At 50.1% G+C, this 23,037-nt stretch overlaps 1 protein-coding gene across 2 annotated transcripts in view; it reads right to left on the bottom strand.

Annotated features, from left to right (window-relative positions):
- Cabp1 (calcium binding protein 1) overlaps positions 1–21,977 on the bottom strand; it is a 30,039-nt gene extending 8,062 nt beyond the window's left edge. The window contains exons 1-2 of one of the 2 annotated variants that reach the window (XM_048340904.1): positions 21,351–21,977; positions 160–190 (exon numbers count right to left, since the gene is read on the bottom strand). In XM_048340904.1, coding sequence (XP_048196861.1) covers positions 160–190; positions 21,351–21,977 — 658 coding nt within the window. Of the gene's footprint in view, positions 1–159; positions 191–4,561; positions 4,739–21,350 lie in introns of those variants that run through there. The other variant, XM_048340905.1, reaches the window with a different exon arrangement.
- Positions 21,978–23,037: the final 1,060 nt, after the last annotated feature.

Here is a 23,037-nt window from a genome sequence, read left to right on the forward strand (position 1 = left end):
GAGACCCCAGGACTCCAGAGCCTTTGATTCACCTCAGGTTCACTCCTTTGATGGCTGGTACCAGGGCAGGAACCTTGCTCCCTGTGGAGCCCCAAGTGTCTGCCTGTCTTCCCACCAGTTTCCCTCCCAAACCTTCCTTTCCTAAGGGCCAAACTTTACCTTCGATCTCCTCTGGTCGCAGTGATCTGTCCTGAAACAAAAGAACACATTCTGTTAGCAGTGGCGGGAGACCTAGTGGGGACACTGGCTGGCAGGTGATGGGAGTGGAGCAGATGTTTGTCTGGACTGCGTCCTTGAGGGGAGACGGTATTGTTCTCTAGGTCATGTGGACACTAGAGCTCCCTTGCTCCTCACATTCCAAGAACCACCCCCCTTCCCCTTTATCCCAGGCACAGGGCTGGTCCAGAAGCAAAATCTGTAAAGAAAACAGGACTGGGGGAGGTCACCACAGAGAGAAGAGAACACCACCCAGTGACACCAGGAGGAGCCAGGCAGCAAAGCCTGCAAGATAATGGGAGGGTTGCAGGGAGAGAGAAGGCAGGGACCACACAGGCAGCCCCAGAGGGAGGAGTCAGCAGGTGTGAGGGAGAAGTGGGGGTGCACCCTGCATCCTGGGCAGCACCCCACTTTCCCCAACTTGGCCCCATCTTCACACCTTGCCCTGTCACAGGACATGGCATTAGGATCCTGGAGGCCACTAGTGCCTCTGGCAGCTCCCAGGGTCCAAAGCACATCAGCCTCCAGCAGAATCTAAGGAAACTCTGAGCCCAGGTGTCAAAGCAGATGGCAAAGAAATCTCCAAAGAGCAGACCCAGAGGAAGCACGGGGCAGGCTCCGGATGGTGATTACCACAGCCCCAGGGCTACCCAGGAGGAAGCCAGACTGGCATGGAATGAATATGGGTGACCAGATGGACATGGTTATGTTTCCAAACTGGTTCACATTGTTCTAGCTCTCTGCCTTGTGGCAGAGAGAAAACAAGGTAGGTGTGGGCACCTGTATGGTGAACAGAGCTGCAGACTCAGCCCAGTGAGCTTGCAAGTGACTCTGTTGTGCACACAGGCTGTTCCAGCCAATGTGGCCAGGGTGGGTGAAGACTAGCTATCCACCCACTCTACACTGGCCCCCAAGATGAGGGGCACCAGCACTGAGAAGTCTGAGAATGGAGTAGGAAGGGAAGGGGTGCTGATGTGAGCAGGCAGGTTGCAAGCTCCCAGGGTCCTCGGGGCTGTCTTTGAAGCTAAGAGGAGGAAGATCTGCCTTTAGGGATTCACATCTGGCTGCAGCAGGAGGCCTTCATTTCAAAGGCTGCTCAAGCAGTGGTGCAAAGGTATGTCACTCCTGTCCCCAGGCAGACTCACATGCTGCGAGACTTTAAAATTTTTGTTATTTTTGGTGTTGGTATTGGGGCTTGAACTCAGGGTCTGGCATTCCCCCTTGGCTTTTTGTTGTTGGTGGTGAGGCTTGAACTCAGGGCTTGGATGATGTCCCTGAGCCTCTCTGTGCAAAAGGCTAGCACTCTATCACTTCAGCCACAGTGCCACTTCCAGTTTTTGAGTGATTATTTGAAGAAAAGAGTCTCATTGGGACTTTCTTCCCCAAGCTGACTTCAAACTGAATTCCTCAGATCTCAGCCTCCTGAGCAACTAGGATTACAGGTGTAAGCCACAAGCACCTGGCTCCCCTTGACTCTGTGTGTGTGTGTGTGTGTGTGTGTGTGTGTGTGTGTGCGCGCGCGCGCGCTAGTCTAGGGCTTGAACTCAGAGCCTAGGTGTTGTCTCTGAGCTTTTTTTTCCTCATGGCTATAGCACTCTACCACTTGAGCCACAGCTCTACTTTGGGCCATTTGGTGGGTTAATTAGAGATAAGAGTTGTACAGATTTTTCTGCATGGGCTGGTTTCAAACCGTGATCCTTAGATCTCAGCCTCCTGAGTAGCTAGGATTACAGGTGTGAGCTATCAGTGCCTACCTCCCTCTTAAGTCTTCTTGTATTCCCAGAACCCATGGAGTACCAAAGCCAGGTACCAGTTCACAGTATTCTGTGCCCAGTGGTTGGGTGTCTTTGGTTTATGCACCGTTGTGTCCTTTGCCCCATGCAGAGAGGAAGGGGTCTGGGTGATATGATCTGGACTAGATCTTAGGATGCCCACTGGTGTGGCAGGGAAGCTGTGTGCACCAACTTGGGGTGTCATGTAGAATGAAGTAGCTACATAGTCATTTTCCTTCAATTCGTCTCCCCTCAGGTTGGGACAGGACCTTGGGCCTTAGAGGTAGTCCCAAAGACAAAGCCCAGATTTCTGCTACTTCCTAGCTGTGGCATCTTGGGCATGTCGCTTCTCTGCTCTGAGCCCCTGATCTCCTGATCTATTGTATAGGTTAAAGTTAAAGCCTTTATACACAATCCATAAGACAAGAACTATACTGAGCATGGGCAAGTCAATAAATGAAATCTACAACATTTATATCTGTAAAATGACACTGTCACCCTCTTCTTGTGACTATTCAGATACCTGAAGGAAGCTGTCCAATACAGTAGCCACTGGCCCTATGTGGCTTTCTAAAACAAGTTGGGGGCTGTAAATATGGCCTAGTGGTAGAGTGCTTGCCTCCTGGGTTCTATTCCTCAGTGCCACATATTTAGAAAAAGCCAGAAGTGGCACTGTGGCTCAAGTGGTAGAGTGCTAGCCTTGAGCAAAAAGCCAGGGACTGTGCTCAGGCCGAGTTCAAGCCCCAGGACTGGCAAAACAACAACAACAACAAAAAACAAACAAGTTGGAAGGCTGGGGGTATAGCTCAGTAATAGAGTTTGTCTTTAGAATGCCCAAGGCCAGGCTGGGAATGTGACTCAGCAAAGCGTACTTGCCTAACATGCATCAAGTCCTGGATTTGATTCCTTAGTACCACATAAACAGAAAAGACCAGAAGTGGCGCTGTGGCTCAAGTGGTAGAGTACTAGCCTTGAGCAAAAGAAGCTCAGGACAGTGCCCTGACCCTGAGTTAAAGCTCCAAGACTTGGGGGTAAGGGGGAAGAATGCCCAATGCTTGATGGACAAAAGTACCTGTTACGGGCTGGGGATATGGCCTAGTGGCAAGAGAGCTTGCCTCGTATACATGAGGCCCTGGGTTCGATTCCCCAGCACCACATATACAGAAAATGGCCAGAAGTGGCGCTGTGGCTCAAGTGGCAGAGTGCTAGCCTTGAGCAAAAGGAAGCCAGGGACAGTGCTCAGGCCCTGAGTCCAAGGCCCAGGACTGGCCAAAAAAAAAAAAAAAGGACCTGTTACATTAGAATGAAATCAAATAGGTAATTCAGCTCACTCGTTGGACTAACCACATCCTAAGTGGTTGATAGCCACATGTGCCTAGTGGCTACTATTTGAGATGACACCGATTTTAGGAATAATTTATGATTTTTTTTTTTTTTTTTTGGCCAGTCCTGGGCCTTGGACTCAGGGCCTGAGCACTGTCCCTGGCTTCTTTTTGCTCAAGGCTAGCACTCTGCCACTTGAGCCACAGCGCCACTTCTGGCCATTTTCTGTATATGTGGTGCTGGGGAATCGAACCCAGGGCCTCATGTATACGAGACAAGCTCTCTTGCCACTAGGCCATATCCCCAGCCCCTTTAGGAATAATTTAATCACTGTAAAAAGTTTCCTGGAAGTTGGGCACTGGTAGTTCATGCCTGTTACCCTAGCTACTCAGGAGGTGGAGGTCTGAGTATCAATATTCAAAGTCAGCCTGGGCAGGAAAGCCTATGAGACTCTAATATCCAGTTAACTACCAAAAAAGCCAGAAATGGAGCTGTGGCTGAAGTGGTAGAGCACTAGAAAGCTCAATTAAGACCAGACCCCAGAACTGGCCAAAAAAAAAAGTTTCCTGGAGCCAGGCACCAGTGTCTCATGCCTATAATACTAGCTACTCAGGAGGCTGAGATCTGAAGAACATGGTTCAAAGCCAGCCAGAGCAGGAAAGTCCACACAACTCTTGTCTCCAGTTAACTAGCAAAACACTGGACTGGAGCCATGGTTCAAGTGGTAGAGTGCCCACCACTTACCATAAGCAAGCTGAGAGTATGAAGCCTCGAGTTCAGTGGGGGGTGGGGGGAGAGGGAGTTCTAGTAGACCATGCCATATAATAGAATTGTTAGGAGCACACAAGACTACATGGGTTTGAATCCTATTTTTACCCTTTACTAGGTGTTACCTCAGTTGTGTTTCCTCTGGGACTCTGTTTCTTCATCTGTAAAAGAGGGTGATAAAACTACCCACCTCCAGGAATTGCTGAGGCTCAAATGCGCAATCCACTAATACATTCATTGGCACAGTGCTCCAAAGAATTATCTGCTATATTATTTCTGGCAGGTGCATATGGGCTCACTTTGTAACCAGGTGCGGGAAACATTGGGAAATCCATTCCTGAGTGGGAGGGGGCTCAGAAACATTAGAGGTGTCTCCATTAGGGGACAGGAGGTGCTGTGTTCAGAACACATCTTCTTCCCAGTACCTCCTCATGCCATGTGAAGCCAGGTTCAGCAAGCGCCACCAGGCTAAACTTACGTACAGGCTGCCTGTTCTCGAAGCCCTTGCGCAGGAAGATGCAGGCGGGGCCCAGCAGGTTGTGCATGACAGCGCAGTTCTGGGCCAGCATCAGGAGTGGTCCATGGAGCTCACCACCAGCCTCCAGCCCCTCCTCACTGGTCTGAACCACCGCGTAGCTGCTCTTTTCTTCCTGGCGCATCTTCAGCCAGTACCAAGCAAATACAAAAGAGAGGTAGGTGTCACCTCTCTGCCCATCTAATGCCTCCTGGTCCGCGCCTGGCTTCAGCCTGGCTCCTGGTCTAGAAGGGGCTTCTCCTCAAGATCCTCCAGAGTCAGGTGGTGGTGTTCAAGGAGGCCCATGATGCACAGTGGTAGAGAGACACCCAATTGGTCCAACAAATGGAGACTCTGATCCTTGACGCAAACAGTTGTTCCAGGGAGAGGAGGATACAGAACTCATGGTGGGGTTCTTGCTCATGCATGCACATTCACACACACATACACACACACACACACACACACACACACACTGACATACATATGCACAGGATCACACACTCAAGTGCATACAGAAGCTCACACAGAAAAGGTGAACAGGGGAGAGGAGTCTGTCCTCATCAATGAGAAGGATTCCCTCAGAGCGTCATGGAACCATGTCCTTAACTGAAAATGTTTCCAATGTCCCAGCTCATGTCCCAGCCCAGGAACATGTCTCCCAGTGCTGACTCTGACCTGATCCCAGCTAGATCCCCATTGGGAAGCTGGGGGAGCAATCAGGCTCAGCACGTCTGTTAGACTGGAGGATGCAAACATCAGTACCACGGCTGACACAAGGCAGGCAGGGTGTCAAGGATGAGGACAGGGACAAAATAGATGCCATGTGCCACCTCCAAATGGGCAGTACTGTTAACTCCAGCCCACCAGTACCAGATCTCTTGATTTAAAGCACCAGCTGGGCCTAGCAAGGCATGTCTGTCTCTTTGGTAAGCTCAAGAGCAGCCAGCTTTCCAGCAATTCTTTTCCTCCCTCCTGCCTTTCCTGGCTCCTTGCCCAGCCTAGACTGCTGGACCTAGAGGTTGAGGCAGGGGCCCTGTCTGCTGACCGAATATAGCTGTGCTCCCAGGCCCTGGCCACCCCATCCTCCTCCCTGCAGGTTCCCATGTAGCTATAAAAAGTCAGCATTGCACACAGACTCTCCCCTAGGACTACAGCAGCATCCAGTAGACACAACATGCTGTTGGCCCCAGCACTCCCAGGGCTCTCCAGAACCCAGGTTATGGCAGTATGTCCTGCACTGAGTGGCCTTCCTCCAGCATGGCAGGGGTGGGAGGAGGCTGAACCCCTGAGGGCCGTCTATACCCTGCCATCTCATACTATCATGCCCCACTTCCAGCCAGCTGACCCAGCTGACTGAGGTCCATACCTAGACCAGATTCAGCCAGTCCTGCCAAGCTGAGCAGCAGAGCCATCCCTACCCTGTTCTGTCAGACTTACCCCCATACTCCCTAGCTAAGGGCTATGGATAAAGACTCCTATCTAATCCTTTTCAACATCCTAAGACTCATCTAGGCCCAAAGGAGGAGGAGCATGTATTGGCTTCTAAAGAAAAAGCAGTGACTCAGACCCAAGGTGAAGGAACTCAGCCCAAGGCTCAAGTGCAAGAAGGAAGTCTTGGAAGGCGAGGGATGTCAGACAGACCAAGGATCCATTTGGACTTGATGCCCCAGGGAGGTAAGACCGAGAGCCTCTGCAGCACTCACTCCTACTTGAGGATCCAGGCAGGTGCTGGCATAGACCAAGAAAGTCCTTCCACCTTGGAGGGGATCCAGAGAGCAAGCCTGGGAGTGAGGAATATACTCTCACAAGATGTTGTAGAAAGCCAGACTTTTCTTTTCTGGCTGAATTTCATGTACTTGGCTCAGAATGAGTACCAGGCAGGAAAGAGGAGGTAGCAGGTGGCACAGCACTCTGAGAGGCGGTTTAATATGTTGGCTTTGGGCAGTCTCAGGGCCAAGTTTTGGCTCTGCTACTTGCTTGCTGTATGACTTTGGGCAGGTTACTTCCCTTCCTTGGCCTCCACTTTCCTTCTCACTGTAGTAAGAACAATCATTTCTCTACAGAGGATTCTTGTGAGAAATCAGTGAGCTATCACATATATAAAGTGTTCTGTATAGTACCCGGAACATGAAAATAGCCAAATCAATGCAGTTGCCATAGTGATGACAATGATGGTGGTGGTGGTGGTGGTGATACAACTTAAGAGACTCTGGGTACCAGAAGGCATTCACTTCTGGCTCCAGAGGAAGCAGGGGAACATCTACCAATCAGGAAACAAATGAGAAGGATGGAGATGAATTTGCTCCCACGAAGAACAAACCAGTGGTGTGACTGGGGAATTTCCACTGCACTTCTTGAGTATAATACTGCCTGGCATGGAGTTGCCCCAGGAAGCGGCTGTTCTTCTTCAGCCAGTGATGGCACCTGACAGCCTGGTCCTTGCCTAGCTCCGTGTCTGGAGCAGCTCACCTATCACCATTACCAGTCCCCCAGCTACCACTCAGAAAGCCAAACCACAGGCTGATACTAAGTCTAGGCACCAGAAGGATTTATCCTGGCTACCCGGAGGAGTCAGCCTAACTCCTGACCTTAGAGGACTTTTCTACCAACACAAATTAGCCAAGAGCACACAGGTAGAGGCTCCCTGATCCCGGGTTTGGTCAAGGAAAAGCTGGAAGATAGATGCTTCATAAACAGGAGGGGAGATGTGCCACAATGAGTGGGAACTGGGACTAAGCCTTAAAGGTCAGATTCTGGAATCTATGAATAACATTTCTGACTTCTAGAAAAAAAGAAAGAGAGAGGGGGATATGGAGAGAAAGAGAGAGGCAGCCTCTTCTGGAGGAAAAAAAAAACCCACAAAAAACACCAGTTCGTATTTCCCACAGTGCAGGATCTAAATTCCAGCTCTGCTTGGATCCAAGAAGGCACTAATCTTTGTGTTAGCAATCTTCTCAGCAAACTAGCTAAGAAATACTTAGTGGAAAAGAGTAAGAGTAGCAGGTGTTAGGCAGGTTGTAAACAGGAAAAAGCAATGCTTACAACTACTGTAAGAGACACGATAGAGAATGAGGTGAGTTATATGATCATCTGCCTTATTCCATGGGCTCAGGGTATCTCCAGCTGGAGGAATAGCAGAGTGTATGTATACTCAGTATATGTGAGGCCCTAGGTTTGATCCCAGCATTCGTCATTGTCATCATCATCATTGTCATCATCATCTCCCCCATTATCCTGTTTTCTTCTATTCCTTTTCTTTAAAGCCCAGAGTGGGACAATTATGATTACAATGCCAGTAGTGCCACTTGAGTACCACGTATGCCTGGGAGGTCACCTTAAGAGTTAAGATGTTCGGTTTGGGGTTATAGATTAGTGGTAGAGAATTTACAGAGCATATGACCCCCCAGCAACACACACAAGAAAAAAATAGATGATCAATACATTGAGTGTCCTCAATTGAAGGGCAAGGGAACTGAGGCACAGAGGTTAAGTCATTTGCTCAAGATCATTTTCCTGGAGAGACCTGAGTAGTTTGACTCCTAAGCACTGAAGTGTGAGGGAAGATGGGGAGGAGACAGAAGGATAATTCTTGTTCTTAAGTGCACTTCCTCCAACTCTGGCTAGACTCCATTGCAATGGTTTTCGCCTGAGGTCCTCCAGACTACTTCCAATCAGTTCCTGCCTCTGAATCAGCCTGGATGCCACCTCGAAGGCAGAAGTCTCTCCTAAGAAGATGACAGATTATGGGAGGCGGGGGAGACACACAAGAAACCATCAACCCTCAGCGAGATCCAAGAACAGCAAAGATTAAATGGAATTTGATGTGAGCAGCTTAGCCAAAATGAGGGAGATGAAAGGCTGAAAAGCCAGAAATGTCCTAAATCGAGGGGCTGTGAAACTCATGGAGGAGGTAGGATGGGCTGTGATTAAAGGCATCATTTGCTAACCTGAGATCTTTATTTTGTCACATGATGTTGTATGAGAAATAATCAAGCTCCTTATGAAGAAAGAACTGGAGAAAACATGCCAAGGATTCCTTTAAATCATATTCCTTTAAATGGTATGCAAGTCTCTTCAGAGCGCTTGAAATACAGAGCCCATGTGAAGCAGAACCCTACAGATGCAACCTAGACCTGCATGAAAGACACGTCTCCTGAAAGGAATTCTTGCGAAGGAATCATCCTAGCATTTAAGCAATTGGTGAGTAATTTACATGTCCTCTGGGCTCAAAATTCCTACTGGGCACCTTGATTTTTCAAAGGATGAAACACAGGTCCTAAACCAGGCTGGTCCTTCTTGAGATTCTCTGATCTGATTCAAGGATTATTGGGCCCATGAGGAGGGAGGTATTGTGTCCTGCCAACAGCAATCGACTATACTTTTAAACCTACAATGTAAAAGCTTAGAAAGCATCAGAGAGGCGCTCAAAGGACCCTCCAAGGATATGAATGAGCCCCAGGGACTACTCTAGGAACTGTGTTCCAATCTGTAAAACAGTGGTTCTGCACTGAAAATCCTACGAACATCATTTATGACCCACAGCCCCCAAAGAGCTGTTTTCTTTCAGAACGCCCTTGTACAAATTCCCAAACATGGCCTCCCCTGACCCTGCCACCCCCACCTAGACAGTTCTAAGTGCTAACTTCAGCTCCAAGCTAGGGATATAAGAAACTGTAACAAGAGGGTCTCTAGAGGTGGGAACCGGGAAGCAGCTCAGGGAAGAAGCCATAGGAAGCATAGCAGGCTTGTGATAGCCATCCATTCCAAGATCTACCTCAGGGACAGGCAGTGAAAATACCCCAACTCCCCCTCCCACCACCCCCAGCCTCAAGGGGTGAGAACTCCAGAAACATACCTTCCTTGAGAGATTTCTCAGTGGCGACTTGACACAATTTCCCATTCTACGCTGAAGCAGCCCCTCTTGGGATCTCCGGGTCCATGAAGAAAGCTCCTTGTAGGGCTAGGAGACCTTAGATGGGGTCACTGCCAGCCCCAGCCTCCCTCCTGCCTGTGTCACTCTTCCTGCAGGACTGAGCTGAGCCCTTTCTTGAGAGCGCGTGCTCTCTTACTCGTCTGCCTCTTCTTGCTGTCTGGATCTCTCTCTCTCTCTCTCTCTCTCTCTCTCTCTCTCTCTCTCTCTCTCTCTCTGTGTGTGTGTGTGTGTGTGTGTTTTGTGTGTCTGGGTTTAACTTTCTGGGTACTTTCTTAAGGAGACAAAGGCAGAAGGGAGAATTCAGGGTCCTAAGGAGGGGGGAAAAACAATCGCCCGGAGAGCTGATGGCAGAGGGGCATAGGGCAGCTGAGCTGGAAAGCTGCCGGATCATCTACATCAGATTAGAGCTGAATTCATTTCTCTCTCTCTCTCTCTCTCTCTCTCTCTCTCCTCCCTCGCTCCCTCCCTCCCCTCCTCTCTCTATCCTTCTCCCTTTCCCTCAGCCCCTCCTCTCGCCACTGCCAAATCTGCAGAGATTGCTTTGGGGAGGGAGACCCAGGGTGGCATCTGTGGGTAGGAATTAGGCCAGCAGATCTAGAAGAGGAAGCTGGCTAGTTTGGGGCCCCCAAAGCCAGGGTGCCTGACAGCTCGCAGTTCTGTACATGTACGTACATACGTACACACACACACACACACACACACACACACACACACACACACACACACACACACACCCCACACCCCACAAGCACACACACACAAGCCCTCAGGGAGATGTATGCCTTTTCTTTAAGAGCAGTGAGCCGGATGGAAAGCAGGCAGCTCCAGTCAAGGGCCAGTAAGATCTTATGATGTCTCCATTACGCTCCATTTTTTACACTTGCCTCATCACTGGACGGGGATGAGGCTCCAGGGCAGGTGGCACAGCTGAGTTGTCAGCGGAGATCAGATCCTTCCTTCCGCCTCCTTTGCTGAGTACGAGCTCTCTGACCCAAGGGAAGACACTGAGGGAGGGGCAGGATAGAAATGGCGCTGGCACTGGTACAGAAGGCGTGGGTGCGGTTTCCAAGCCTTCCCTGCATCCACTACTGAACTGTGAGGACAGCTCACTGACTTCCATGGAGCACAGGGTAGAGGCGCTTCCCTTTACAAATGGTCTTCAAGGTCCTGCCACTGGAACTTTATAGTTGACTGGCCTTTCTTCGTCCTGCCAGATTCTGGCTTTGGTGTGAATTCATCTTAAGCCCTCAGATGTCCCATTTGAGACTGCTGGTACCAGGAGAGACGAAGCAATCCTGTTTCCCTGCACCCAGCTTTCTCCAGCAGGGGGCACCAGAGATGGACAGGAAGACAGAACAACTAGCAGGCCCCTGACGCAAGTAAGCATACCCACCATAGAGCCCAGAGCTTCAATCCAGACTGGTTCCTTTCCCAGAAACTTTTGTCCAGGTTTTTTTTTGTTGTTGTTGTTGGGTGGGGGTGTCGGTGGTCAGGGCACTGCCCAGGGTGTGGCACAGGCTGCCTCCTAGGGAACTGACAAGGTCTGTGGCTGGCTGTCAGGCCACTGCTCACCAGGGAAATTTTTTCTTTTTTCTGTGTATGTGCCAGTCCTGGGGCTTGAACTCAGGGTCCAGGTGTTATTACTGTGCTGTTTTGCTCAAGGCTAGCACTCTAACTGGCTTTGGTTGGTGGTTAACTGGAGATAGAAATCTCATGGATAAGCTGGGTAGTACTCATGCCCGTAATTCTAGCTACTCAGGAAGCTGAGATCTAAGAATCATAGTTCAAAGTCAGCCTGGGGCTGGAATGTCTTTGAGACTCTTATTTCCAATTAACTACCAGAAAACCAGAAGTGGAGCTGTGGCTCAAAGTGGTAGAGCACTAGCCTTGAGCAAAAGAGCTCAGGGACAGTACCCAGGCCCTAAGTTCAAGCCCCATGACTGACAAAAAGAAAAAAAAAAAAGAGTCTCACAGATTTTCCTGTCTGGGATGACTTCTAATATTTCAAATCTTGCTCCTTAGATCTCAGCCTCCTGAGTATTTAGGCTTACAGGCATGAGCCATCAGTGCCTGGTGTGTGTAGATATGCATAAAGAGCAGGAAAGAGCAAGCAGCCAACATAAATGCCTTCTTCAAAGTTGTTTCTTGTGGGAACAGGGCATGAAGGAAGCACTTCCTGGCCTGGGCACAAATCAGGCTCAATAAATAGACTCTTAATGAGTAGGAAGTATAAGAAGTCTGGGGTTGAGTCCTGGACAGTAATCACCTCCTGTTCCCAAGCTTCATTTTCCTCCCCTGGAAATGGGGCTTCCCCTATCTGGCTAATTAAGTGTACATAGGAAGTGAGTGCCACATAATAAGGACTTGATCAGTAATTATTCAAATGGAAGAAGTATCATTTACCCAGAGTTTACGTGGCCATTATGGGGCTTGGCTCTGGAGATATTACAAACATAAGGATTAAGATGCTCCCTGCTGGCCAGATATGGTGTCACAAGAACTCTTGTAATTCCAGCTATTCATGAAGTATGGGTAGAGGGATCACTGGAAACTCCAAGCCAAAATCCAGAGATAAACTAAAGTAAAAAGGGCTGGAAGTATGGCTCAGGTGAGTACCTGCCTAGCAAGGCTGAGGCACTGAATTCAAACCCCAGTACCTCAAAAAGGATGACATTTGCTTTCAGAAAATTTCAACCTAGCAGAAAGTAAGGAGCAAGGGTAGGGTTATTTAATTACATGTCAGGTAAATGCTATGAGGGGGAAAACTTAAGAGTTCTGAGACTGGTGACAGGTAATCTGATTTAGTCTCCAGGATCAGAAAAGCCTTGTAGACAAAATTTAGAAAAGGGGCTGAGGATGGAGTTGATTGGTCGAATGCTTACTTAGCATACACCAGGCTGGGTTTGAGCTTCAGCACTGCAAACATAGGAATAAATGGAGGAAGGGAGGGAGGGAAGGAGGGAGGGAGGGACGGAGGGAGGGAGGGATGGAGGGAGGGAGGGAGGGAAGAAAAAGGTTTTCTATAAATTTAGTAATCTCCTCCCCTTTATTTTGCCAGTCCTGGGGCTTGAACTCAGGGCCTGGGCGCTGTCTCTGACTTTTTTTTGCTCAAGGCTAGCACTCTACCACTTGAGCCACAGTGCCACTTTTGTTTTTTTTCTGTTTATGTGGTGCTGAGGAATCCAACCCAGGGCTTCATGCATGCTAGGCAAGCACTCTACCATTAAGTCACATTCTCAGCCCCCTGTAATCTCCCTCTTGAGACACAGTTCCACTTCCAGACTTTTGCTGGTTAATTGGAAGTAAGAACCTCAGGAATTTGTTTGCCAAGGGCTGGCTTCAAACCACAATTCTCAGATCTTACCTTCCTGAGTAACTAGGATTGTAGGCATGAGCACCCCCTGCCATCCAGCTTGTATTGGTTATTATCACTATAAGGCCTTGCTTTTATGCCCAGCCTGGCTTTACTCCCCCATGTCACTGGGATTGACAGGCACATGTCACTCACCCCAGACATTGCCTCTCCCCTGTACCAGAGATTACTGTCACATACATAGTGCCATTGGTTGAGATGGAGTCTTGAATACTTTTTTTTTCACTCAGGTTGGCCTTGAACCTCTATCCTCCAATTCCTACCTCTCAAGTAGATCTAGGATTACAGGCATGAGTCACCTCACTGGACTGCAAGCTCCTGAAAAAGACAAGGCTCATCAGAGACTAGAAGGGAGCTTGAGTTAGGCTCCAGGTACAAATCCAGTATACTAAATGGATGGGAAGAAACACAGTGAAAGGGCTGGGAATATGGCCTAGTAGCAAGAGTGCTTGCCTCATATTCATGAAGCCCTGGGTTGGATTCCTCAGCACCACATATATGGAAAATGGCCAGAGGTAGCGCTGTGGCTCAAGTGGCAGAGTGCTAGCCTTGAGCAAAAAGAAGCCAGGGACAGTGCTCAGGCCCTGAATTCAAGGCCCAGGACTGAAGAAGAAGAAGAAGAAGAAGAAGAAGAAGAAGAAGAAGAAGAAGGAGGAGGAGGAGGAGGAGGAGGAGGAGGAGGAGGAGGAGGAGGAGGAGGAGGAGGAGGAGGAGGAGGAGGAGGAGGAGGAGGAGGAGGAGGAGGAGGAGGAGGAGGAGGAGGAAGAAGAAGAAGAAGAAGAAGAAGAAGAAGAAGAAGAAGAAGAAGAAGAAGAAGAAGAAGAACAAGAAGAACAAGAAGAACAAGAAGAACAAGAAGAACAAGAAGAAACACAGTGGAAAAGCAGATTCTCAGTGCTAGCTATGGACTAGATTTTCTGGATAGCTTTACTGAAAATTCTCGTTAATAAGTTTAGGTGGGCTCTGGACTTTGGTGTTGGCCACTCTACTCTCCAGGGAACTGACAGCTGTAGTCAGCTGTTGGGATGCAGAATTGGACTGATGTAGATTCAAATCTTGCCCTGCTGCTTGGTACTGGAGCTTCAGAGTCTTTATTTATAAAAAGGGGATTCTAATAACACCTCTCTGAGGCCTCTTGAGAGGAGCTAATGAGATAATACATGCAAAAGGTTCGGCAAACAGCTAAAAATGGTCACTTTTCCCTGCTTTACATGGGGTTTAAAGGACTAGGTGTGGTAGCATCAGTTGGTTCAGTATCCTTTCACTCAGACCTGGTGACTCCTGCCCCCTACAGGCCAACCTGGGGCACAGCACCTGCTTGTTGACTTTAGGATAAGCTTTCGACCTTGGGCTGTGCTTGCATCCTTGGAAGCCTGACATGACAGCAAAATCAAGTGCCTATGAAAAAGTCAGAAGCTTAAAGGGACTGGCATTAAGCTTAGTAAGCTTAAAAGTTAAGAGCACCAAGCAGCCCATGGGTTCTGATCTGATGCTTCAGAGCTTACTTAAACTAACTTGAACTGGGCAGTGGCTGGACTTTCAGTAGAAAATAAAATGGGCTGGGCATGTAATCTTAGCTACTCAGGAGGCTGAGATGTGAGGATATTACTTCCAGCCAACTCAACATCTGAGAGACTCTTAGCTCCGGTTAACCACTGAAAAAGCCAGAAGTGGAGCTGTGGTTCAAGGGGCAGAACACTTGTCTTGAGCAAAAAAGCCAACGGGGTAGTTAGCACCCAGGCCCTGGGTTCAGAAGCTCCAGTGCCACTAGGCACTGGTGGTTCATGCCTATAATCTTAGCTACTCAGGAGGCTGAGATCTGAGAATTACGGTTCAAAACCAGCCTGGGCAGGAAGGTACAAAGCCACCCTGGGCAGGAAAGTTTGTGAGACTCTTATCTCCAATTAACCACCAGTTTACTGGAAGTGGCACTGTGGGTCAAGTGGTAGAGCACTGGCCTTGAGCTGAAGAGCCCAGGGACAGTGCCCAGGCCTAGAGTTCAAACTCCATGACAGACCAAGAAAAAAACCCTCCAGTGACAGCATCCCTCTCCCCACCCCAAAAAGAAGGAAGGATGAAAAAAAAACAAAACAGGGCTGGAGGGTGGGGGTTTTCTGTAAAGAGTGAGCAGTGGCTCTAGTTTCTAGAATGGAATAACAGGATCAGAGAGATGAGAAGGATAAGCCACTTACTATTCCTGATTAGGAAAGAAGGCAGAGCAGGGTGTGGTAACATGTGCCTGTAAGCTTAGCACTTTGGAGGAGGCTGAGGCAGCCTGAGTTGTATTACAAGATTCTGTCTTTAAAAAAAAAAAAATGGGCTGGGATGTAGCTCAGTGGCAAAGCACTTGCCTAGCAAGTGCAATGTCCTGGGTTTGATCCTCAGTACCAGAAAAGACAAAAAAAACAAAAAGACAAAACTGAGCACTGGTGGCTCATGCCTGTAATCCTAGCTACTCAGGAGGCTGAGATCTGAGGATCATGGTTCAAAGCCAGCCCAGGCAGGAAATTCCATGAGACTCTTTTTTTTTTTTTTTTGCCAGTCCTGGGGCTTGGACTCAGGGCCTGAGCACTGTCCCTGGCTTCTTCCCGCTCAAGGCTAGCACTCTGCCACTTGAGCCACAGCGCCGCTTCTGGCCGTTTTCTGTATATGTGGTGCTGGGGAATCGAACCTAGGGCCTCGTGTATCCGAGGCAGGCACTCTTGCCACTAGGCTATATCCCCAGCCCATGAGACTCTTATCTCTAATAAGCTACTAAAAAAAAAAAAAAAGGCCTGATAGTGCCCACGTCAAGAGTTCAAGCCCCAGGACCAGCAAAAAAAATAAAAGTAAATTAAATAATTTAAAAAACAACACACACACACACACACAAAGGAGGAGGCTGGCGTCCTGATCAGTTCCATCAGTTGTATGCATTTGAACTGGGATGCCAACCCAATGCTAAGATGCTTGGGTGGGGGAAGGTTGGAATGTAACATAATGCAAGAGATACTTCAGACAGACAGGAACATGCCCAAGTGACTTTCCACCCAGCCAGCATGGTGTAGCAGAAGTCCTGCCATTTACTTACCATGAGACCTTCAGGCAGGTCACTCCCCCCCCCCCCCGTCCCTGTCTCTAAAATCAGGGGTGATAATGGGAAATCACACAGATGGCTGAGAGGACTAGGATGATGAGAGTAGGCTTGTGCAATTATACAGTGGGCTTACGTGGAGGGCTCAAGAACTCTTGCTGCTTTCCCAAAATAGCTGCAGGCGAGTGCAGACATCCAGACTTTCTGGAGAATTCAAAACCAACTGATTCCTATCACCTATGGCTGATGCTAGCAATGAACTCATCTTCTTCCCCATCCTGAGGTCCCAGAGAAAAGACCTGGCTGTAGCAGGAATAAGGAACACATACAGCACTCACTTCCAGAGCACAGGCTGGAGCCAGTATAATCTTAGCTACTCTAGAGGCTGAGATCTGAGGATTAGAGAGGTTCAAAGCCAGCCCAGGCAGAAAAGTCTGTGAGACTCTTCCAATTAACTACCAAAAAGCTAGAAGCAGAGCTGTGGCTAAAGTGATGGAGCATGGACAGGGGGGCCTGGCATACATGAAGCTCTGAGTTGATTCCTCAGCACCACATATAGCACTGTGGCTCAAGTGTCAGAGTGCTAGCCTTGAGCAAAAAGAAGCCAGGGACAGTGCTCAGGCCCTGAGTTCAAGCCCTAGGACTGGCAAAAAGAAAAAAAGGCTAAGGGATGGTGCCCAGGCCCTAAATTCAACTCCCTGTAATGGAAAACAAAACAAAACAAAACAAAAAAACACAGGCCTGAGGCTGAATTTATTAGGACACAGCCATCATGGCCTTGCTCCCTATCTAAACCAATGGAAACTAAAAACAAACAAACAAACAAATAAAAAAACAAAACACCTCTTTATTGCTGTAGTAGCAAAGCTATTATTAATTATTCACTTGTAAAATACTATGATCTCTCTCTCTCTCTCTGCCAGTCCTGGGGTTTGAACTCAAGGCCTGGGCACTGTCCCTGAGCTTTTATGGATCAAGGCTGGTGCTGTACTACTTGAGCCACACCTCTACTTCCAGCTTCTTTGGTAGTTATCTGGAAGACAAGAGTCTCTCAGATTTGTCTGCCTGAGTTGGCTTTGAACCATAATCCTCAAAACCTCAGCCTCCTGAGTAGCCAGGATTACTGGTGTGAGTCACCCATGCCTCTTTTACATGCAGAGCAGTGTGGAAACTGGGAGGGCCTAGCCACATCAGAAGAGACTATGGCTCTCTAGCTGGAAAGGGCAAAGGATGGGCCAGAGCCACTGGTTTTATTTGATTCGCCTCCTCCACAAGGATGCTTCAGAAGCTCAGAGTAAGAACAGAGATCTTCCAAGACCCAGAGCCTCTGGACATTCTTGCTCTGAGTTAATTTCTCACAGGACATCATCTGTTCAGGCAGCTGGGTGGCAAGTCCTTAGCTGGGGACAGAGAGGGAATGAGGGATGGTTCACTGGTAATCGGCTTCTTCCTTTAAAGCCTTCCTCTTCACCCAGCTCAGAGGCAGTGTTATTACATAAAGCAGTGTGATTATATATTTTGAAATACCTTACACAGACCCTTATTCAGACAACCACTCCCTGAACAACAGCAATAACATTAATAAAGGTTGGTCTTAGCCAAGAACTGGTGGCTCTCTGCAATAATCCTAGCTTACTTGGGAGGCTGGGGACGGGAAGGCTGTAGTTTGTTCTCAAGGTCCCTTGTTAATTCTTAGCTGCATGCAGGGGCACATGTCTATCATATCATGTTATGTGGGAGGCTGAGAATGGGAGGATAGTGATGCCAGCTCAGCGCAGGGCAGAAAAGTCTAAGAGATTGCAGGGGGGTAGCTGGGCAAGGTGTAATCCCAGCGACCATGGGAAACCTAATAGGCAGATTGCTGCTCAGGTATTTGTTTGACTGGTAGTGAGACTTCATCTTAAAAAAAAATGAAAAGCAAGGCTAGAGATGTGGCTCAGTAGTAATGTACCAAGGCCAGCAAGCATGAAACCCCAAGTTCAAGCTCCAGTACCACATACAAAGAAATAACATATGAAGACTCCTGTTTATCTAGTACTCAAGTGGTGGGTATATATTTTATTAATCTTGTGTAACTTGGTGACACTCTGCAAGGTACTTCTTGTTGATCTTATTTCTGGATGAAGAGAGACCAGAGAGAGAAAATGAAAACGATTATGCTATTCTCTATATCGAGCTGGGATTAGAACCTACAAAAGCTCTACTATCTTGCAAACCACCACCCTCTGCCTAAGCCCCTCATCCACTCTGTCTCCTGGGAGGCAGTAGAAAGGCTCCATGACGTCAGTGGAAGAACCATAACTCCTGTTTCCTCAACTGTAAAAGTCTCATCCTGGTATCTCCAGAACCATTCTGAACCTGGCTTTCTCTGGATGCTCTTACAGCAGAAAGAAGACTCCTTAGGTTATTTAGTCAATAGCATCAACAATGATAATAATTAACACTAATGTGTTCTGTTCCACTCACTGGGACCAAGCTCTAGTCACATTACCACATCTCATTTAACCTCCTAAATTCTCTCTAAGGGAAACTATGATTATTCCCATCTTTTAAGAAAACAAAGAGCTTGCTTAATGAGGTTAAGCAATTCACCTATGATCAAAATAAAACAGAACAGAACATAAACTAGCCAGGGCTGGGAATGTGACTTAGTGGTAGAGTACTTGCCTAATATACATGAAGCCCTGGGTTCGATTCCTCAGTACCACAAAAACAGCAAAAGCCAGAAGTGGCATTGTGGCTCAAGAGGTAGACTGCTAGCCTTGAGCAAAAGAAGCTCAGGGACAGTGCCCAGGCTCTGAGTTCAAACCCCAGGATTGGCTGTGCCCATGACCTCAGGACTTGGGAGACTGAGGCAGAAGGATCAAGGTTTGAAGCCAGCCCAGGGAGGAAAGCCCATGACAATTGTGTCTCCAATTAACCATCAAAAAGCCAGAAATGGGGCTGGGGATATGGCAGAGTGCTAGCCTTGAGCAAAAAGAAGCCAGGGACAGTGCTCAGGCCCTGAGTCCAAGCCCCAGGACTGGCCAAAAAAAAAAAAAAAAAAAAGCCAGAAATGGAGCTGGGATTCAAGAGATAGGATGCTCAAGCTTTGAGTAAAAAAGCTAAACCACAGCATCCAGGTCCTGAATTTAAGTCCCAATACTGGCACAAAAACCAACAAACAACAATAACCAAAAAACCCTGAAACTTAAGACATGAAAAATATACCCCCTAAATTAAATATAATTTGCCCTAAGCATATCCTATTTATCTGAAAGTTTCTGTATTCAGAACCTCATTAGCATTCTCTAGGTTCTTTATTCTGTCCCTAAGGATAGAAATCTCAATGTAGACTAGAGAAGGGAAGTGAAGACTCACTCCTCTCTCTCTCAGGAGATTGGGAGCTGGGACACAAAAGTCACTGCCTAGCTGAGGGTTTGTTGTTGTGGTTGTTGTGTGTTGCTCAAGCTGGATGCCATAAGAGGTGTCAGTAGGGAGCCCAAACTGAATGTATTGAGCTTTAAACCAAAAACCAGCGGTACCAAGAGGCAAAAAAGCTTCCAGAGGGAGCTGGTAAATATTTGATGGAACCTTCCAGCTCCTCCTGACTCAGGTGACCTTGTGACATTTCAGAACATGGGACGGGAGACTATTCTTCATCTAATGACTACCACATGAGGAGGGACAAAGGCATGTGAAAAGCAATGCTCTGAGTTCAGAAAGAGCACAGACAAGCAAATTCTGCAAGACTGAGAAGTGAAGATTTCTTTTTTTTTTTTTCTTTCCTTTTTTTCCTTAGGAGCAGAGTTAGATCCTCAGCCCACTGAATAGAGCCAGGTTGCTGGCTATCTTATTTACCCTTGTTTCTTGGGTAGCAGCTGCCTGAACAAAGTAGGTAGTCAAGGAATATATGATAAGTGAATTGCTGTGGTTCATTCAACAAGGCAGCCGCTCCTTTCTGCCCTCATACGCTACACCTCCTCACACACATGCCACTGCAGTGAAGTTCTCCCTCGGCATGCCGCCACGCTAACCCTCTCAGCTCGGCTCTGAATCTCTACTCCTGAGAGAGAGAGAGAGAGCGCTGTTTCCAGCTCATTCGGCTAACGAGGGCTCCCTGCAGGAACAAAGCCACAAGCCACTGTCCTATTATAACACCCCAGCAGCCCCGTGCAACCCTGATCCACGAGTGGCTGCCTTTATGTTTGACCTCCACCAGCAAGGTAGTATATTGAGAAGAAACGTGCAGATCTGAAGCAATACACACACACACACACACACACACACACACACACACACACACACAGCCACCTTGGAATGCTGAGACAGCATGGCAAGCCAGGGGCTGGCACTAGATCCTAGCAGAGAAATACTCAGACCACCCCCTGCCCTGCAGCCCCTAGAAACCACACAAATACTCCCATCAGACAGCTGCATTACACCCCCTGCTCTGCTGCGGCAGAACTGCCTCAGTGCCCTGCCACAGACTCCATCAGAGGCTCAGAACTAGAGGAAACCCTGACTTAGCTCAGGAGTTTGTAGGTTCAGGTCTCCTGGGCAGCACGAATTCCAAACTGTCCAGCAGGGTTGTGTCCACCCAGCTGTTTTTAAACAGCTGCCTGGTGCCCTTGAAAGAAAGGCCTGAGGGAAACACAGAGAGCCACTGGTGACCTCTTAATAGCTTTTCTGACCCGAGAATGTACAACTAACTCAGGTTGGGGTTCTCTGGGTGTTATTCCACTCCCTAGCACCCCACAATAATCTGACCATCATCTGAGCTGTCTCCTGGGAGTATCAACCTCCTTAAAAACACTCCAAAGATTCAATTTGAGTAACAGCTCAGGTCAGCCCCTCCATGCCAACCCAGACATCTCTTTTCCTCCTATTCAGAATCTCCTAACTTTCCCCAGGTCACTGAGGACAGGATAGGCAGTGGTTCAGGTCCCCCATCTCCAAGCAAGTCTAGACCCAAAGTCTCCCTCTCTTGACCTCCACACCCCAGACATCTAGCTCTCTTGAGGTCACTCCCTAGTGGCATTAGCCAGATGCCACCAGAGGAGAGTAATTTGGCGCCACCTGCTCCTATTGCCATCCCTGTAACCGTGGTCGGTGTGTGGAGGTGGACAGGAGGCTGGGGCGCCGAGCCCTCTGCCCGGCCCGGCCCGGCAGAGACCTGGAGCGTGGACAGCGCACGGGGTGCTGAATCAGGGCCCCGGCTAGGGAGGACGGGACGGGACTGGACAGGGCTTCACGGACCGAGCTGAGCAGGGCATGACCACCGGACCCGACCAGGGACCCGGATCCGGAACGATGGAGCGGGGACTCCGGCCGTGGGTCCCGGAGGACCAGTGCCTCTTCCTCCCGGGAGCGCGGGCCGGGGGCGCGGCCCTTACCTGGCCGAAGGCGGAGCTGAGCATGGGGCGCAGCCGGTGGAGGACCGGGTCCGCCTCGGTCCCCGCAGCGGCAGTGGAGTTCCCGCGGCCGCGGAGGCCGAGGTCCGGGGACGGCCCCGGAGCCTCCCCGTCCCGCCCGCGGGCCGGCGGCGCTGGTGAGGGCGGCGCGGGTCGGGGCGCCTCCCGGGGCCTGCAGCGCGTCGGGGCGGCTGCTCCACGCCGGGGCCCCCGCGCGCCCTCCTCGCGCGGCGCCGGCCGGCACAGGGGCCTCCGGGAACTGGGATCCCCGGACGGCGGCGGAGTGCTCGGACAGGCACTGGGCAGCCGGCGGCCGGGCAGCACCGGCTCCCGGGTCGGGCCGTGGCGGGGAGCCCGGCCGCCCCCGCCCGCCGCGGCCGCCGCCGCCCTCAGCAGCGACGTCTTGGACTCGCTCTTGGCGATGCTGGAGCTCATCGCGGCGCGACCGGCGCTCGCATGGCCCGGCGGGGGCGGCGCGGGGCCCCCGGCGGTGGTGGCGGCGGCAGCGGGCAGGGAGCGGGGCGTCCGGCGGGAGCCGAGCCCGAGGACGCGCTGGAGGCGGGCGCCGTCCCCTGGCCGCTTCAATGCGGCCCCTTCGCCGCCGCCCATGTGACAGCTCGGTCTCCTGCGCCAGCCCGGAGCTCTGAGCTCCCGCGGCCGGCCCTGTGCAAGGTGCAGATGGGGGGTCGGGGGGCGGGGGAAGAGGCGGTCTGCACGCCTGCGGCTCTCCGAAAGCCCACCCCCGGCTCCCGGCCGGCCCAGGTACCGCTGCGCCCCGCCCCGCCCCGCCCTCGCCCCGCCCTGCGCCACGGGAGCCCCGTTTCCCAGCGGCCACTGGCGGCGAAGGGGGCGCTGTGACGCCGAGCCCCGGGGCGCCCCGGGGAAGGAGCTAGGAGGTCTCCACAGCCCCTGGTCACTCTCCTCCTGGAGGCTTCCACAGAGCCCCCAACCCCCCTGGTCACCCACAAATGTAGGCAAGGGTGCGCTCCCGCAGGGGAAGGGGTGCCCAATTTTGGAAATGAGACAAAAGAGGTGCAGAGCACTTGGGACCCCAGGGGGACAAAGGTGGTGTAGACTGCATGTGCAAACAGAGGAGCCCCAGAGGCCAGTAAGACCAGGCTGAAGGAAAAGACTCCGCTCTGGCAGCCGGACAGCAAAGCGGGACTCAGCTCCTAGTAACTCAGCTCTCCCAGCAGAAGCCGGCAGGGTGGTACCAGATGCATTACCTATCTAGGAGGCACCTGACGATGGTCAAGTCTCAGGTAGATCCCCATGGCTGTCCTTCCAGCTCTCCCCATCTTCTACCTCCTCCCCCACCCTTTTCTGCCCTTCTGGCTAATGGTGGATTCATGATCTTGGTAGACAGCCAGGAAGTCACACGGGGCTGGTTTAAATCTCAAATCCCAGCTCTGCGGCTTACCATCTGGGCATCTTGGGCAAGTGTCATCAGCTTCTTCTGAGCTTTGCTTTCTCTCTGTAAAATGTGGGTGATATTCTAACTTCTCCTTGACATCATGTGACACCGTGCACAGGAAAGGTCTAGCCATTCCCTTCTCTCTGTACCTTCTTCTGAAACCCTAACTTCTACTCTTCTATAGAATGGAATGTTAAAGATTCTGAGGCGTGGGGAGCCTCCCCAACTCTCCTTGTTCTAGTCTCTGGCCTCAAT

Source organism: Perognathus longimembris, chromosome 3 (genome assembly GCF_023159225.1).
Source record: "Perognathus longimembris pacificus isolate PPM17 chromosome 3, ASM2315922v1, whole genome shotgun sequence".
Lineage (NCBI taxonomy): Eukaryota > Metazoa > Chordata > Mammalia > Rodentia > Heteromyidae > Perognathus > Perognathus longimembris.